Below are 17,562 nucleotides of genomic sequence, written 5' to 3' on the forward strand. Positions count from 1 at the left end.
CATAAGGACTGGAGGGAATCCTGGAGAGGATCCACAAGATGGTTTGAGTTTTTCAACAGCAGAGTAATTGTGTGTAGAAAGTAGCAAACATATATTAATGGAACAATTAAAATGTCTAACACTACAGGATTTATAACTCTAGTAGTAAGGGTGTTTTTTTAATATATTGCCACCATCTTCTTAACCATACAATAACATTTTAGAGGTGGCTTTGATATTCAATGTGTTTAAATTAAATATTTAAGAGTTGATTACTCAAACACTGGACTAAAATACAGGATATGTCATATTTGGGAACTCAACTCCCATTTCTTCCAGTCCATTCAATCATTTATGCATGAAGAGAATATTTTTATTTCAGTGAATTGAAAATTCTGATATTCTTTCTTAAAAATGAGGTATGCTTTCTAGCATTAAAATAAAAGTAAAATTTTAGTGGCTGTTAAAATATTGTGTTTCAAAATAATACTTAAATCCTCTTGGTTATTAAAGTATTATGCTAAAAAATTGGCTATGTTAAACATTTTTACATTGTCAGAATTCAAGGTATCACATTTTGACTTAAGTCAATGGGAGAGCTATGTCAGGCTTGAGTGAGAATGGGATGAAGTTTTTGTTGCAAACATCTTGGTAGTAATGTTCATATTATAGCCTTTTAGAAGACAGATAAGGGGGCACAGCTTTCATTTGAAGTAGTTCAATGGTTACTATGATTCAGAAAGTTAAAGTGAATAGGTAAAATGGAGGATGGCATATAAAGGAAAGAGGAAAGGTTTGGTCAGAATATTGGTACTTTCGACAGAGTTCTTCAAATTATGTTTGGTAGAGCAAGGACATAATTTAAATGGAGTGCATTCATAGATGTAGCATACACTTCAGCAGTGAAAACTGTAGAACATGGTAAAGGAATATTTGTGTGAGTTAATTCATGTCCTGTCTTTTGCATATGCCATTTTTGATTAGAAATGTTCAGTTGTACATCCATATTTATGTATATACAGAAAAGGTCATTAGAACCTATTCAGTCCAATTAACACATTGCAAATGGATTTTAGATTCTAATTAAAAGCAAACAAGAAATGTGCTAATAAATCCTGTCATAATTCTGTCTTCCACTTAAATGGAAAGAAAATTTTTCCATCCCTTTCCAAATATTTAAAGTTAATGTAAGTCTTCAACTGCTAATTTCATGCTAAATAATTCTTTAAACATTTCTGGTTGATGTGAATATAATTCTTCCTGAGAGAAGAAGTATTCAGATACAATCTGAAAATAATAAACGCAGGTCAGAAATAATGGAAGAGAAAATAAAGACATAAAAGTACTTTTCTTCTTCCTTCCCCCTCCACTTTTTTAAAATGTGTGGGTTGTTGCCCTTTCTTAAGTGGAGTCATCAAAAGTTACGGTTGAGGGACAGTCACCAACTCATCCTCACACCAGTTTTTACTGTAGTAAATCCTCCAAAAGAAGGAATAATGGACTGCATGCTCACTTCATATTTACTGTTTGGACCATTGTGGAAGAGATGTGTTTTTCATGGGATATTATATTTAAACTGAAAAGACCTTGCTGAGATTTCAGCACTCCTTTCTGCCATGACCACTAATTTATTCAGAGTTTAACCAGGTAGCACACAAGGTGATAATTATGAGTGGCCACAATAATCATTGAGCTTTGGGAACAGAATGGAATAGATGGAAAAAGATAAAGCCATAGGCAGAGAGGCAAAATGAGTTTGAATTTGAATGTTGCTTTATGGTGAGCTTAGTTGAGAAGAGTTCATTCCCCAAATTACAATTCTCTGCTATGAATTCAGCTGGTAGAGGACAGTCACCTGTAGGTAGATGGAAAAAGAAAAAGTTCTTATTAAATTTTTTTTTAATTTTATTTTTCAATAAGTAGTTTTAGTAGAGTTTGTTATTTCTTCTGTTGAATATTTCTTTATACATCACTCCATCTCCTAGCTGACAGTATAGAGAGTTTTAGGGAATGGTGTCATATGGGTTTGTTGGAGGAATTGCCTTCCTGTGACCAGCCTTCATCAGATAAGCTCCCAGGCAGCAGCAGGATGTCAGGGACAGCACTTGAATCTGAAGGCTTGTGTGGCAGAGCAGAGAAAGCACGCATCCAAAATAGCAGGTGTCCTGTAAAACATAGGTATTGCTAAGGCTTTTGATATTGATGGGTTCTTCTATGAAAGAGGTTAAAGTGCCAGTTTTTTAAGGAGAAACTCTACAAATCTTTTATTAATTTTATTCTTGTGATTGAATTACAATGTCTATTTGTGTATTTTCTTTTCTGAACTTGTCCGTTATAAAGATCCGCTGCTTTAAGTGCTCCTCAGAATTATTTCCAGTTAGCTACTGGAAATCCCAAATTAAGAATAACAAGGCTCCAGTGAAAAGTAAAAGGCAATGAAAGAGATATTTGAAGTAGATGGTTGTTCATCTTTTTTTCTCTTAATGTTCTGCTCAATATTGATTTTATTTTCTGCTGTTATTCCTTTCAGAGAGTGAATCTGTCCTTCGATTTTCCATTTTACGGACATTTTCTACGTGAAATTACTGTGGCAACTGGAGGTAAGTGCCTTTCTAGCCATTTACTTTGAGTAAGATGAGAAGAGTTTCTTGCAGCTATTTAAAATACTTTTCCCCCCTGCTTGTATATGTCAAGAGATAAACTACAGCTTTTATTTAGGAAATTTTCCTGTCCACAAAAAGAAAATCACAAAATATCAATATGATGAAAAACCTCCAGCATTTAAGTTGAACTGTTATAAACCCATCTCATTGTAAGACTTTACAGTATTAATCCTTTTCTGTTTAGGTATTTCCCCCAGAACTCAGGCGTGTGTGTGTGTTTAGCAGTTGCACTGGAGGTGAGAGTGCTGGAGCCAGAACCAGGAGGGAGACAGGGTTTGCCTGCGCAAGGGGAAAGGATTTCCTGCCCAAAGATGAGAAGTGCTGCTAGAAGTATGGCATGTGTCACCTGTAAGGCAAACCCATCGCAGTGACTTGTCATGGTGTGGTATGGCCTCTGAAAATGTTCCAGGGCCTTCCTGTCCTCTTTCCATGAGAGGAGTGGGGTAAGAAGGAAGGTAGGGCCAGCTCGAGCTTCCAGTCTGGCAGATCTGGGCACCACCGATGGCTTGTGGTTGGGGTTCTTTCTCCCACAGCTGCTGGCTGCTGCTTGCACCAATCTCCTGTGCTAGGAACAGCCATCAACCCCTTCTGTTCCCTTCCCACTCCAACTCCTTGAAAGACAATTTGATTTTAATGAGACGAGGAAAAGGAGATGACGGGGAAGACAACAAATTAGAAAACGAAGGAGAAGGAGTAATAGTAAAAAAATGAAAACTGGGAGGCAAAAGGCAGTGTCATGGAGAGCACACCCAGAGGATCCTGTGGTCCTTGAACATGTTCAGCAAGCTTATGGACCCTGGCTGGTGGTGCTCGGCCTAGAGATGTGGCAGGACATGCAGGCAGAAATAGGAGCCACCATCATCAGGAACAATTCTACCCTGTCCCTGATCAAAGTTTCTCCTTCTCTTGCTACAGGGTCCAGATGGACATGATCAGGGGATATCCATGTCCCACTGGAGTCCTAAATGGGGAGGTTGTGACTAAAAGATTAGGGTAAAATTGCAGCCAGTGTCTCAACAAGAGTGGGAATTCTAACAGAGGTTCCTGTCATGCTCCTCATCAGGAGGAGCCACCAAAGCAGAATACAAGTGATGGACAAAGGTGAATAAAGGCTGATATTGAAGTGATTTGCAGTGGAATGATAAAAAAGGATGCAGAATTACGAAGTGACTTCAGTATCAGTTTTCTCTTCTTGATCAGCAATAATATTTTGATGCTGATTTGGATAAGATGAGCCAAGAACCACTGATTTTGAGATTTTTCTGATTTCCATTATGTTTTGCTGTTAGTTTAATTTTGTTGCTTGATCATCAATGCCTAGTTCTGTATTCTTTATTAGAGGAGTTGCTTTTGATGGGCCGCAAAAATCAAGCACGTGATTTGTGTAGCACAAACAGATGGGATAGATCCTGCAAAGCTAAAACAGCAGTAGTGGGGACAGGGTTCATCCTCTAAATGTCCCTTTATTCTTACTGCTGTGCTTGGTTCCCTAAAATTTCACAAAGTTCACTCTCTTCAAGTATTTTTTTTTTTTTTTGTGTGGTCATTCTGCTGAGCCTTCCCATCTAATGGAAGTCCCTAATTTTTCCTACTTTTATCACCTTCGCTAATAGACTGCTCTGACCAGTTTCTCCATCAGACCCAAAAGACTTGGAGGAAAGTTAATCTCATGAAGTGAACTGTGTAGTAGCAGTTTGTGAGATACATATTTTTTTTTCCTTTTGATACAGAGTAACTGGAGAATTTAAGTGGTTTTGTCTTTTGTTTTCTTTTTTTTTAAAAAGTCAGAATATAAAAGTTACTGTGGCTCTGCAGGATTCTTTTCTCTTGCTATTAATGGAACACTGGCTGACAATTATGCTTTTCTTTTTGCTCCATTTGGACTAAATAAAATATTATTGCTGTAAATAGATCCATGGATTATTGTCAAGCTATATGCAACTTAAAAATCAGTCCTTTTAATGTATGCCATTGACATTATCACAGAGATATTTCTGTCTTTCATTGACATTTCATTGATTTTTCCATCTCAAAATTAAGCATGAAGAAGATCTAGTTAATAACAGATTTTGAAATATTATCTTGATAAAGCCCAGTAACTATAAGTCACTCTGTCAGTCCAGGATGCAACCTTTACTACAACTATAGGGCTCCTAAACTAATCTAGCAGGGAAAGAAAGATTTACTTCTGTACTAACTCTCTAAAAGTGTTTTAATTCAGATATTTTTGCAAATTTTGTTGCTAGGCTAAACATCACACTTCAACACCAATGATTTATGATAACAGAAGATGAATACAGGTTCCACATGCTTTGTATACCCTGTGGTCTGCTATTTCTTAGTAACCAAGATTTTACAATGGCATTACTATTATTAGAGACCTGGAATCCCTCCAGAGGTTATTCTGACATCAAAAGAATGACAAAATTAATGTGTTCAGAACTCCCACATGACAGATGCCCACTTCCTGGAGAGCAGAATATTACTAATTATATTAATGACAAAACTATAAACTGTTTTTTACATCCAAATTATAAATTAAATAGCCTTCTTAAAAGTGAAGTCGTGGACAATGGCACATTAAATCCCTGTCACAATAAAAACATCAGCCCCAGTGGTTTCTGCCATTCTTCATGGAGTGTGCAGTGTGACATAGTAGGGTTCCCAAATTGCTTAGGATGATTTTGGAATCACTGTGGTTTAAAACTCAACTTTTTTTTCCATCTTTAGCTAATATTTATTTCTTTTTCTGAATAGTTTTGATGAGCTGATTATGTTTAAGTAAGACAAGGAAGAATGTGGAGGGAAAATAGTTTGAGGGCTTTTTGTTCATTGTTGTCTTAGTTTATATTTGAAAAGGCTATATATTATTCTAGAAATTATATATTAGAATATAAATAATTATTAACACAATTAGTAATTGGTTCTTTGCTATACAGACATGTCTCTGCCCACATTCCTATAGATTGTTCTCAAACAAGAAGCTGAATTTTGGTTTTTGTGAAGCTTTCTAAAGTTTGTAGCCTACAGGCCAAAAATGTGGTAATTCTGTAAAAAAAAAAAAAAAACTTGTGAGATAGTGAGTCATGTTGTGCATGCCAGGAGCTGAGTATATGAAGTCTGCTTGTTGCCAGTCACTAACACCCCTCACAGAGCTCAGTGGAGCTGGGAAAACCCTCTCTTCTGATACATCTCTCCATGCAGTACCATAACCCTTCTCAAGGGCGTCCTTGAAGCTCTGTGCCCTACATCCTACGCAACATGCTGTAAACTTCATTGCTGGCTGTATTAATTTTCCATGTTAATTGTAGTAAGCTCCTCTTGTTTATTCTCTGTGGGGTTTTTGTTTGTTTGTTTTGTTTATCAGTCTCTAATTTTTAGTGCATTTTTATATCAGATACTGTAAGTTATTTAGGTGGGTTTTTTTTCTTTTATGACATTTTTCCTTGACATTTTCTCTGTGGTATTGCAGGGAGCAGGAAAGACCTTGCTGTGCAAGCACTGCCCAGCATTAAGGAAACATAACAATAACAGTAGAAATTGAAGTGACTAGATGGTTACATTTTTAGATTTATAATGCTGAATATAGAGACATTTTGCCAGCTAGAATGAAGAAGGCTCCAGAAATGTCCACCTTCCCTGCGTAATAGCAAATTGCTGAAGTTGAAGCAAGCAGATGAATTTTTAAATATTGTATTATATTCTGGTGAGATAATATTTAATGAATCATCTTTCACTAGAGGAATATTCCAGATGGAGGAATTGTCTGAAATAATTCTGGGGATGCTGCCTGAGCATTTCTACCAGTGTCAATCAAAGGAGTACTAAACAAAGAAATAAGAAGCCATCCTAGCAGTAAATCCCAGTGTAATCAAATTATAGTTGATAATTTTTTAAAACAGAAATCAAGAACTCTTTGTATGATGATTACTTCCTAAGGGCTGATGTCATGCTTAAAATACTTGTATTTATGGAAGAAAGAGATCTTTGTGCATCCAAGATTCACACAGCTTTTCATCAAAACTACAACTGTCCTACGCTCTATTGACACAACATAGTAACACATGCACTGAAAATACTGAACTAATTCTTCTGCTGAAACCTGATGTTATTGGATCTTGCATTGAGGAGCAGCTGTGTGGTACCTGAGCATGGCTCGTAAACCCTGACTAGTCAGGATAACTGATTCAAAGTAGTCTTTCATTCTCATGAGGAATCACACTTATTTCAGTATCAAATTCTTTTTAAGTGTACATATGGCTTGTGCGAAAGTAGCAAAGGCAAAATATCTCTGGTTGGCAAGCTAGTTGGTTAGCTGCTTAAAAGCTGAAGTTTTATAACACTTTAAATTTCCTTTTGGACATTGAACGTGTATATATCATTATGAAATTCTGTTCAGTTTTACTGTTTTCAATGTAGCAGGAGGGATATGAAAAATAAGTACTGAAGTGTGGAGAATTCTAATAGAATTTGCATCATATTTTGCAGTACTTTCAAGGAAAAGGGATCAATGATAGAGACAGAGTATGCTGTGGGGAAGGAATAAAGCCTAATGTTGCACCATCTCAGGCCTTTCTTTCTGTGTTGGAACACAGAGCAATACCTCTGAGCAGGAGGGAAATTTGTCCACCTAGCTGGTGGTGCTATAGAAAGAGAAGGGACCATGGAGTGAGGACCTGAGCTTGTTAAGGGTTAGGATGTTTGTGCATTTACAGCCTGCAGAAAGTCTATGCTAATGAATTATTTTCCCTGCATCTCATGTATTTATTTTCTTAAACTTCCAAACCAGTGGATAGGTAGAGTGAAATTTATCTGGCTCTTTGAATTATCAGTGTCCTGAGTGGAGCATTTTGTTGGAGTCTGTTAGAAATTTCAGCAAGGTTTTTCTGGCTGTTTCTGCTGCTCTGAACCTTCAGGAGATGTGTTCATCACTTATTGAAGAGCTCTTTGACAACACAAATTGCCCTATGGGCAACATCTGTTGAATGGCAAAGGTGATACAAAGCAGAGTGAAACACAGTGTTTCTAGCCAAAATCAGTGCCTCAGATTAGTTTATGTCTGTTACAGGGGATTACACTTGTCATCACCAGTAGGCAGGTCACTCTGAAGGGACTGTGGAGGTCTGGATGTTGAGTAGCTCATAAAATTGCCATCATTTATCTCATTTTTTTCTGATGTCTTATATTGCCATGCAGCTGTAACAAAAAATTTTCTCCCTGTAAAGCTTCCTTTGTCTGTCATTCCTGTGTCAAGTGTCCTAAGAATACCCCTCCTGTCTTTCTAAGGGACTAACCCCTCCCTGGAAACTCTGCTTTGCCTACCTTTTCTTGGTGAAGCCTTACAACCCTTTCAATTCCCACACTTATGCTTTATCTTTACAAATTGGATCAGAAGCACTTAGGGCAAAGAGAAAGATAAGCTTTAGGGGAAAAAAACATTCCATATGCCTTGACATTACTCTGATCATCATATATTAAGGCATTTGCCAACTTTGTGATGATTATTGGCAGTAGTGGTACTGAAGGGGTAATGGCTTAAAATGACTGCATTTGTATATTTGTAAGATTCTCTTTCATAGAATAACAGATAACTAGCCAAAGCATTTGTCCACATGTAATGCCAAATAAGCATTAAATAAAATTAAATAATTTTGCAAAAAAAAAAAAAAATTATTTAATGTTAAGGCAAAGAGCCTTCAGGGTAGCTGAAAACCACTCCTCTGAAACTGGGAAGTTGCTAGGTATAGACTGTGTCTAAAATGGATCCATAATTTTTTATTAAGCATTTATCTTATGCTTAGCCTTTACAGTAGCATTCAAAGTCTTAATAATATTATGCTATTACATCATAGTAAAGATTTATAACACTTGACAAATCTTTATTTTCTCCAACTACTACAAAATATAATGTTTCTTTGGTTTGGTGCATTCTTATAAGTTAAAAAAAAAAGCTTCAATGCATTTCTGCCTATAGCTTCTAATTAAAAGAAGAAAATCCTGATGAAGAATGGGAAACACACCTTTTGATGCTGTAAGGCAACAGTGCATAAAAATTATGTATAAGTGCGGAATTCCTACACGCAACTGAAACATGGTCAGTTTATAAATCTTCTAAGATTTGTAAAATGTTACTTGGCTATATCTGTTTTTTAAAGCCAAAATTAAGATCATTATGATATTTGGTTACAACATTTTTCAAAAAATTAAGTCTTTCCAAGCATAGAGTATTTGGAGACTATTTAGGCTTCGAATTGTGTTAAAATTCAGCTCAGAGTTAATATTAATTATTAAACATAAGGACTGCTATAGGTTACAAAATTTCTAATGAGAGGTGGGTCATAGTTTGAATTCTGTCCAAATATTATTAAAAGTTGTCCTTTATGAAAAAGTTTATTTCTGACTTTGGCAAAAGTTCTTTTTCCTGGTTTTTGTAGTGTTTGGGTTTAGGGGTTTTTTGTGTGCAATTCCTACTAATATCAATATTATTGCCCAGGGGTAGTAAAATCTTTTCAGTCACTTGGTCCATGTGCATCTTAAGGAAGGCTCTTTTCTTTGAACTTTTAAAGGAAACCTATTTTACATCAAATCAGGCAGCTGTAAATGCAGTTTTATAATTTTGGATTATAAAAATTGAAATCCTGTGTATTATGTGATGCCATTGCTACCTAGTGCCCCACAGCACCAGATACCATTGATGATTACTTGTAATAGCCAGAGAAACTGAAGGCTTCATTCTCCTTAGCATGTTATCCTCCATATCTGTAAATGTCATGTTCCTAGAATACTTAGGAAATTCATACTGTTCCTCATATTTCTGCTGAAATCTAGGCATCTGCACTGACTGATCATTTGGCTTCTTTAAGAAATGACTGTTAAGACAAGTGTTCACAGAAATGATATCATGATCCTCTTGCTATCAAAATGAGCTGTAAAGATTGTATTGTGCAGGATGCTTCCCTAATTGGCTGTACCTCATATCAGGGCAGCTCTCCATTTCCGCAAGCGGCGGGTAATTAAGAGAGCACTGAGCAGGTTGGTTCCTCGTTCTCGTTAGCCACGCGGGTGCAGGGTGGAGCTTTCCTCCAGAGAGTAGCGGGTGATTAAAAGAGGGCTCAAGGGAGTGCAGCGAACAGGAGCGCGTGAACAGGGGCGTGGCACGGCTCTGGGCGCGTGGCACATCTCTGAGGGCATGGCAGGCAGTTTGCATGGCAGTTCGCACAGGCAGGGTTGAAGGTTTCCTCCTGCTAGAGGGGTTTTTAATTGGTTGTGTTTCTGTTGGTTGTTTGGTTTTGGGGATTGTTATTAGTAATGTTTTTTAAATGATCAAAAACTGCTGTTAGTAAAAGTGTATGTAGCTAAATAGAAGCCTCCAAAAAAGGATGTGTCTGTCCAGACCCCTTCCTGTGCAGAGTGTTTGAGCTTATGAGTGCTTCTAGGGGGCATTGCAGAAGAAGACTGCCTGCAGTGTGAGCAGGTGAATGATCTCCTTTTGCTGGTGGCTGAGCTTAGGGAGGAAGTTAAAAGACTAAAGGAGTATTAGGGAAAATGAAAGGGAAATAGATTGGTGGAGTTCAGCCCTTCCATCTTTGAGGGAGGCTCACCAAAGGACTCCCATGCCTCTCACTGTCAGGCAATAGGAGGGCACCTGGTGGATGAAGGGGAGTGGAAATGGGTCCCTACTCAGGGAGGTAATGAAAATTCCTCCCGATCCCCATCACCTACCCAGGTGCCACTTCAGAATAGGTGTGAGGCCCTGAATCTAGAAGGTCAGCCAGAGGACATAGAAGAAAATAATCTGCCTGGTTAACCTCCCAATTACGCTTCATCTGTCAGAGGGATCACCACCTCTGACGTTACAAAGAAAAGAAGGGTAGTAGTGGCTGACTCCCTTCTGAGGGAACAGAGGGCCCCATGTATCGATCAGACCCACCCCACAGTCTGCTGCCTCCCTGGGGCCCGGGTATGGGATGTCACTGAGACATTCCCTGGGCTGATTCAGCCCTCTGATTATTACCAACTGCTGATACTCCAGGTTGGCAGTGATGAGATTAAAAAGAGAAGCATCAGGGCAATTAAAAGGGACTTTAGGGCACTGGATCAAGTGGTTGATATGGCAGGAGCACAGGTAGTGTTCTGCTCAGTCTCTTTGGAATAGGAGAGCCCACATCATCAACAAGTGGCTCAAGGGTTGGTATCATCAGCAGAATTTTGGGTTCTTTGATCATAGGGCAACTTTTACAGCACCTGGCCTGCTGGAACTGGATGGGCTCCATCTCTCTGCTAAGGGCAGAAGGATTTTAGTTCTTGAGCTGGCGGTACTCATTGTCAGGGCTTTAAACTAGGTTTGAAGGGGGAAGGGGATGCAGCTGGGCTGTCTGGAAGCAGGCCCAAGGGTGATAAGCCTGAGTTAGGGGTGAAATCAGTATTCCAGCTGAGTTGCATGTATACCAATGCACGCAGCATGGGCAACAAACAAGAGCTGGAATCCATGGTACAACAGCAGAGCTGTGATGTGGTCACCATCATGGAAATGTGGTGGGATGACTCACATAGCTGGAGCACTGCACTGGATGGCTACAAGCTCTTCAGAAGAGACAGAAAAGACAGAAGAGGTGGAGGGGTGGCCCTGTATATTAGGGAGGCTTTTGATGCCATGAGTATTGAAACTAATGATGATGAAGTTGAATGCCTAAGGATAAGAATTAGGGGGAAGGACAAAAAGGCTGACATCCTACTGGGTGTCTGTTATCGTCCACCCAACCATGAAGAAGAGGTGGACAACTCATTCTGTAAGGAGCTGGAGAATATTTCAGGATCAGCAGCCCTTGTTCTTGTAGGTGATTCTAACTTACCAGACATCTGCTGGGAACTTAACGCAGCAGAAAAGAGGCAATCCAGGAAGTTCTTAGAGTGTGTGGAGGACAACTTTTTGTCACAGCTGGTGAGCGAGCCCACTAGGGGAGGGACTGTGTTAGGCCTGTTGTTTGCAAATAGAGATGGTCTGGTGGGAGATGTGTTGGTTGGAGGCCACTTGGGGCATAGTGATCATGAAGTTATAAGAGTTCTTGATATTTGGTGAAATAAGGAGGAACATCAGTAAGACTTTCACATTGGACTTTCAAAGGGCAGACTTTGGTCTATTTAGGAGACTTATTCAGAGAGTTCCTTGGGAAGCAGCCCTTATAAACAACGGAATCCAGGAAAGGTGGGTGTGCTCCAAAACAGAGATCTTGAGGACACAGGAACAGACTGTCCTTGTGTGCTGAAAGACGAGTCGACAAGGCAAACATCCAGCCTGGATGGGCAACGAGATTTTGAAGGAATTTACGAATAAAAAGAGGATGTATTGTCTTTGAAAGGAGGGTCAGGTTTCTCAGGAAGTATTTAAGGGGGTTGCTACGGCATATAGGAAAAAAATTAGGGAGGCCAAAGCTCAGTTCAAACTTTATTTGGCAACTTTTGTAAAGGATAAAAAAAAATGTTTTTACAAATATATTAATGGCAAAAAGAAGTGTAAGACCAACCTTTGTTCTCTTTTGGATGCGGGAGAGAACTTAGTAACTGCAGATGAAGAGAAGGCAAAGGTGCTTCATTCCTTCTTTGCCTCTGTTTTTAGTGGCTCACTGGTGAGATTCCAGATGACTGAAAGCTGGCCAATGTGACGCCCATTCACAAAAAGGGTGGGAAGGAGGATCCTGGTAATTATAGGCCAGTTAGCCTGACCTCAGTGCCCGGTAAGGTTGTGGAGCAGTTTATATTAAGTGTCATCATGCAGCACTTACAGGATGGCCAGGGTATCAGACCCAGCCAGCATGGGTTTAGGGGGGGGAGGTCGTGTTTGACCAACCTGATCTCCTTTTATGACCCGCCTGGTGGATGCAGGAAAGGCTGTTGATGTTGTGTATCTGGATTTCAGCAAGGCCTTTGACACTATCTCACACAGTACACTTCTGGAAAGGCTGGCAGCCCGTGGCTTGGACAGGAGCATTCTTTGTTGGGTTAGGAACTGGCTGGATGGCCGGCCCAGAGAGTGGTGGTGAACGGTGCTGCATCCAGCCGGGGCCAGTCACCAGAGGTGTCCCTCAGGGGTCTGTGCTGGGGCCAGTTCTGTTCAATGTTTTTACTGCCGACATGGATGAGGGGATTGAATCGTTCATTAGTAAGTTTGCAGACGACACTAAGCTGGGAGCATGTGTTGATCTGTTGGAAGGGAGAAGGGCTCTGCAGAGAGACCTGGAACAGCTGGATGGATGGGCAGAGTCCAGTAAGATGAAGTTTAATAAGTCCAAGTGCCAAGTCCTGCATTTTGGCCACAATAACCCCCTGCAGTGTTATAGGCTGGGGACAGTGTGGCTGGACAGCGCCCAGGCAGAAAAGGACCTGGGGGTACTGGTCCACAGCTGGCTGAACATGAGCCAGCAGTGTGCCCTGGTGGCCAAGAAGGCCAGCGGCATCCTGGCCTGTACCAGGATCAGTGTGGCCAGCAGGAGCAGGGAGGTCATCCTTTCCCTGTACTCGGCACTGGTGAGGCCACACCTCGAGTGCTGTGTCCAGTTCTGGGCCCTCAGTTTGGGAAGGACGTTGAGATCCTTGAGTGCATCCAGAGGAGGGCAACAAGGCTACTGAGGGGCTTGGAACACGAGCCCTATGAGGAATGACTGAGGGAGCTGGGGCTGTTTAGCCTGGAGAAAAGGAGACTCAGAGGTGACCTTATCACTCTGTACACCTTCCTGAAGGGTGGTTGTAGTCAGGTGGGGGTTGGTCTCTTTCTCCAGGCAGCAACTGATGGAACCAGAGGACACAGCCTTAAGCTGTGCCAAGGGAAATACAGGTTGGATATTAGGAAAAAGTTTTTAATGGAAGGAATGATCAAGTACTGGAATGGCCTGCTTTGGGAGGTGGTGGAGTCATCATCCCTGGATGTGTTTAAAAAAAGACTGGATGTGGCACTTGGTGCCATGGTTTAGTTGAGGTGTTAGGGCATGGGTTGGACTCAATGATTTTGAAGGTCTCTTCCAACCTAGTCATTCTGTGCCCTGGTAAAACACGCTCTGCAACAGCAGGAATCAGCAACACTCACCACTCTCCTCTCTGAAGAATGTTTACGAGTTGTAGCAGAGCAGCACTCAAAGGGAAAAGTGTCAAAGTCTGTTTAATTGGGTTTTTCCCCTCTGCATAGGTAGCATTAGGTGCAAGAAGAGAGTAATACAGGCAAGGTTTTTGCCTGTGTAGATAAAGTGCCTTTAATTCTGTCAGGAAAAGATATTAGAAATATTATATTTGGAAGTATTCATCAGCTACAATATCAGTTCACCTAAGTGATGTTTTTAAAGCTATACATAAGAGTCCTAATATTTTTTGTTCTATCAGTGAAGGGGTCTTACTCCATTTATATGCTGTGCATTTTATTACCTTAAACACTATTCCAGCAGCTCAGAGGATGATGTATATCAAGGTGCTTAAGCTAGTGCAATGTTAGTGCAACAGTTAGGCATTTATTCTATATTACCTTTGTTATTTAATCTGTGTTGCATTAGCTCTGTTATCTTTAACATGATGTATCAATATGTGGTATAGTGCCATCATCCAAAAAATTAATTAATAACAAAAACAAGTTGCAAGAAAAATAGAAATCTAAAGTCTCAAAACAATATTGTAATTTGCAACTTGTCATATTTTGGAAAACAAGATTTCTTGCCCCTCTATTTTGCTTCAGATTTACCCATTTTTTGGGCCATTGGCAGTATGTCCAAAGTAATTATAGCAAGTGACAGTAAATTTGATTTCCAGCTGCATTAGTTATTGTGGAATTTCTGGTTGTTGTGCTATAAGCAGCTTGTTGTTATCTAAAAGAAAAGTTTGGAAGCTTACACAGGATTAATTAAAATCAATGAAGGATTTAAAAGTGAACACTGAAATTATTGCTGGAGAAATATAATTAACAAAGTAAATTGGATCCTAAAATGGCCCCAGATCATCCCACAGAGACCCAGTGCGAGCCCTCACTGATGGGGAAGGCCGAAGTATTTTGTGGGAGCTAAAAGAAGGTAGCAGCAGAAAACCATTGTACTGAAACCATCCTACTGATGACACAGGCTCACATTAAGAGGCTATTTAGTTACTTATTTTTACATGTCACCAGCAGCATTATTTAAAAGGTTGATATTTTAAAAGTAAATATTTAAAAGTAAATATATTATTGCTATTGAGTTTCTGCATTGTTGTATACAAAGCCACAAACCACCCATAATTTCCATTTCCTGTCTGTATCTCTAACTGTTGAATAGTATGAAAAGCACATTAATAAATCTATGTAAGGCTTTTTATATTCATTACTTCAGATAAAGTATTCTAATTTCACTACTTGGGATCTGTCATGTAAAATTCCATACATGGAATTTCTTTTGCATCTCTGAGTACAGATTTTCTTAATATCTTTACTGTACTCCTATGTTCCTATGATGACTATCCATGTCTATCCATCCCTGACTCCTGGAGAGTCTTTGGAAAAGCAAATGCTGCTACGTGTTTTGCATGATCAACAGTTAGAAAATAGAATGCATGCAAGTGTTGTCTGAGCCACATTATGAAAAATCAGTTGCCCGTTGCCAGCCTCTTCATTATGTCATCATTCCTTCCTTGGCAACCACCCTGTCTCAAGCCAGTCCTTGCTAAATTCATTACCCTTGCAAATTGTTCAGATTCATATCTGTCTGTTTTCTGAAACCATAGCCATTGAAATAAATAGATTCTCATGGATCTTTGTCAGTTTTCAATTGAGACTTTAATTTTTTCATTTGCTTCTCACTCCCCTTACAGTCTTGGCCTTGGCTGCATTCACACCCTTTCCCCTTTCTTCTCTCAATGTTGTCACTGGGCTGTGACATCCCCAATCTTCAAGCTTTTTCATGCATATGCCTGTTGCTGAGGAGACGGTTCCAGGTGTGAGCAGTGGAAAGAAGCATTTAGGGCTAAATTTCTTATAAAATCATAGGAAAGAGTTCACTAGAGTTTTATGGAGGTTTTCCTTGCCATGGTTTAGAGTGATAAAGCACAAAGCATAAATTTAATGACATGTCAGGAAAAACTGTAATAATAAAAAAGAGGTTTTTGTTGTTTTCATGGAAAGCTTACCTCAAAACTACATTTGTTTTCACATGTCTTTGTTCCATTTACTTTTAGGAGCTTCTTCATGCTCCAATCGCTTGCAGTCACTATTGTAGATGGGACTTTTATTTTAGAACTACTACCACTAGGCCATAATATTGTAACAATTACACATGTTATGTGTGTCACTTTGGCAGTGATGCTACATCTGCCTGGAAAAGCAGCTTGTTGATGTGTCTCTCTAGTGTGTTTCCAGGAAATGATAAGGTAGCTAGAATCACTAGCATGGGATTCTTACCTTGCCTCACTCACCAGTGCTTGTCTCAAGTCTTAAGTAGGGGATAAACCGCATAGATGTCTTCATAAAGGGTCATCAGTGCAAATGCCACCTCTCCTTCAAGTGTTTGTGGGTTCAACACTGCCTTGTCTTGCCAGAGACAGCATTGGTATAACTCTTTAATTGGGGTCTGCCCTGCAATTTGTGTTAGAATTGTTATATCTTCATCCATTACTGTACTGCAAAATCTGTGCAGGCTGAAGTATAGTCTGTAAACCTGCTTTTAACCAACCTGAAAAAAGGAAAGCCAGATTCTATAACCTGCATCATGACCCATGGTGCCTGGGGCTGCTTACCTAGAAAAATCTTTTTGTAGCTATTTGCTCAAGTAGAAATGGTGACTTTTTGACTTCAAGCTGCCACATGTGGCAGTCTGGTACGTGCCTGCACATCTGAGAGCAGAGAGAGTCTAAAGGCTGTTGAAGAGACCATGAATGGTGACTGTTTTAAGACTCAAAGGGCTTAACTGGCTTGCTAAAAATTCCCATTTGTCAAAGAAATAAACGCTTATTAATTGAAGGGCGCAAGCTACAATATTATTAAAACCTGAGCTGAATGACAGTAGATGTGTGATTTCATATATCTCACTTGTTAGATGCAAGTGACACCAAATAAAACAAGGCGTTATTTGGCAATGACTTAATAGGGCAATAAAAGTCATCAGCCCATTCTTCTTTTACTGCAGTTTATGTTCTGCTTTGACTTTCTGCCTAATGTGGAAATACATGGAATATTTCATTATATGAAATATAATGGAATAAAAAGATCTATGGAGCATTGACTAAGAGTTTTAAGCTCCATCTCTCTCGATCCTATATATCAAAATAAATGTTTTCCTTCTTTCAGGTAGATTTCTGTGTAGTGTTATTGGGTGGTTCTACAGATATGAGTGAATTTTACTTTAGGATTCCTACCCCCCGATTTCTACCTCTGTTGCAATTGCATCAGAACCAATATTTAAAAAAAAAAAATCTGTTTCTTTGCTGACAACCTGAATTTATCCCCTAAGAAGGACACTGTAAGCCATTAGACCCAGAGCCTTTTGAACCTCCTTCATGATCAGATCAACTGCTTTGATTTTATACTTCCTTTTCTATCTGAATACACACCTGCCTGTGCCTACTGCTGCATTTTGCCCACCTTAACAGCACTGAGCTGAACCTGTTTTCAAATGTCAGAGCAAGGTTAGGACAGCAGTGGCATTGCTTACCTTGATTATAAAACTATGTCCACATTTTCAAGAAAAAAAAAATCTTCAGGCCTCTTTTGAAGCAAGGTTTTTTCTTAGTCATCATGCTAATTTATTGTTTTCTTTTAAATAGTAATGTGAAAAATAAACCATTTTTTTACTCTGGAGGAAACATGCACTGCCCATAAACATCCAGCCACCAGATTGATTAGGTACATGAACATTTCTCTTTAAGAAGAGTTTCTGAATTTTTACAAATGCTTTCTTTTTCTTTTTTTTTTTTTGTG

The 17,562-nt window shown here is 39.3% G+C and overlaps 1 protein-coding gene and 1 pseudogene across 1 annotated transcript in view; both read left to right on the top strand.

Moving 5' to 3' along the window:
* PLXDC2 (plexin domain containing 2) overlaps positions 1 to 17,562 on the top strand; it is a 253,379-nt gene that overhangs the window by 137,607 nt on the left and 98,210 nt on the right. The window contains exon 4 of the mRNA XM_068212586.1: positions 2,510 to 2,579. Coding sequence (XP_068068687.1) covers positions 2,510 to 2,579 — 70 coding nt within the window. The remainder of the gene's footprint in view (positions 1 to 2,509; positions 2,580 to 17,562) is intronic.
* LOC137483845 (uncharacterized) lies at positions 12,265 to 13,670 on the top strand (annotated as a pseudogene).

The sequence above is a fragment of the Anomalospiza imberbis genome, chromosome 1 (genome assembly GCF_031753505.1).
Source record: "Anomalospiza imberbis isolate Cuckoo-Finch-1a 21T00152 chromosome 1, ASM3175350v1, whole genome shotgun sequence".
Lineage (NCBI taxonomy): Eukaryota > Metazoa > Chordata > Aves > Passeriformes > Viduidae > Anomalospiza > Anomalospiza imberbis.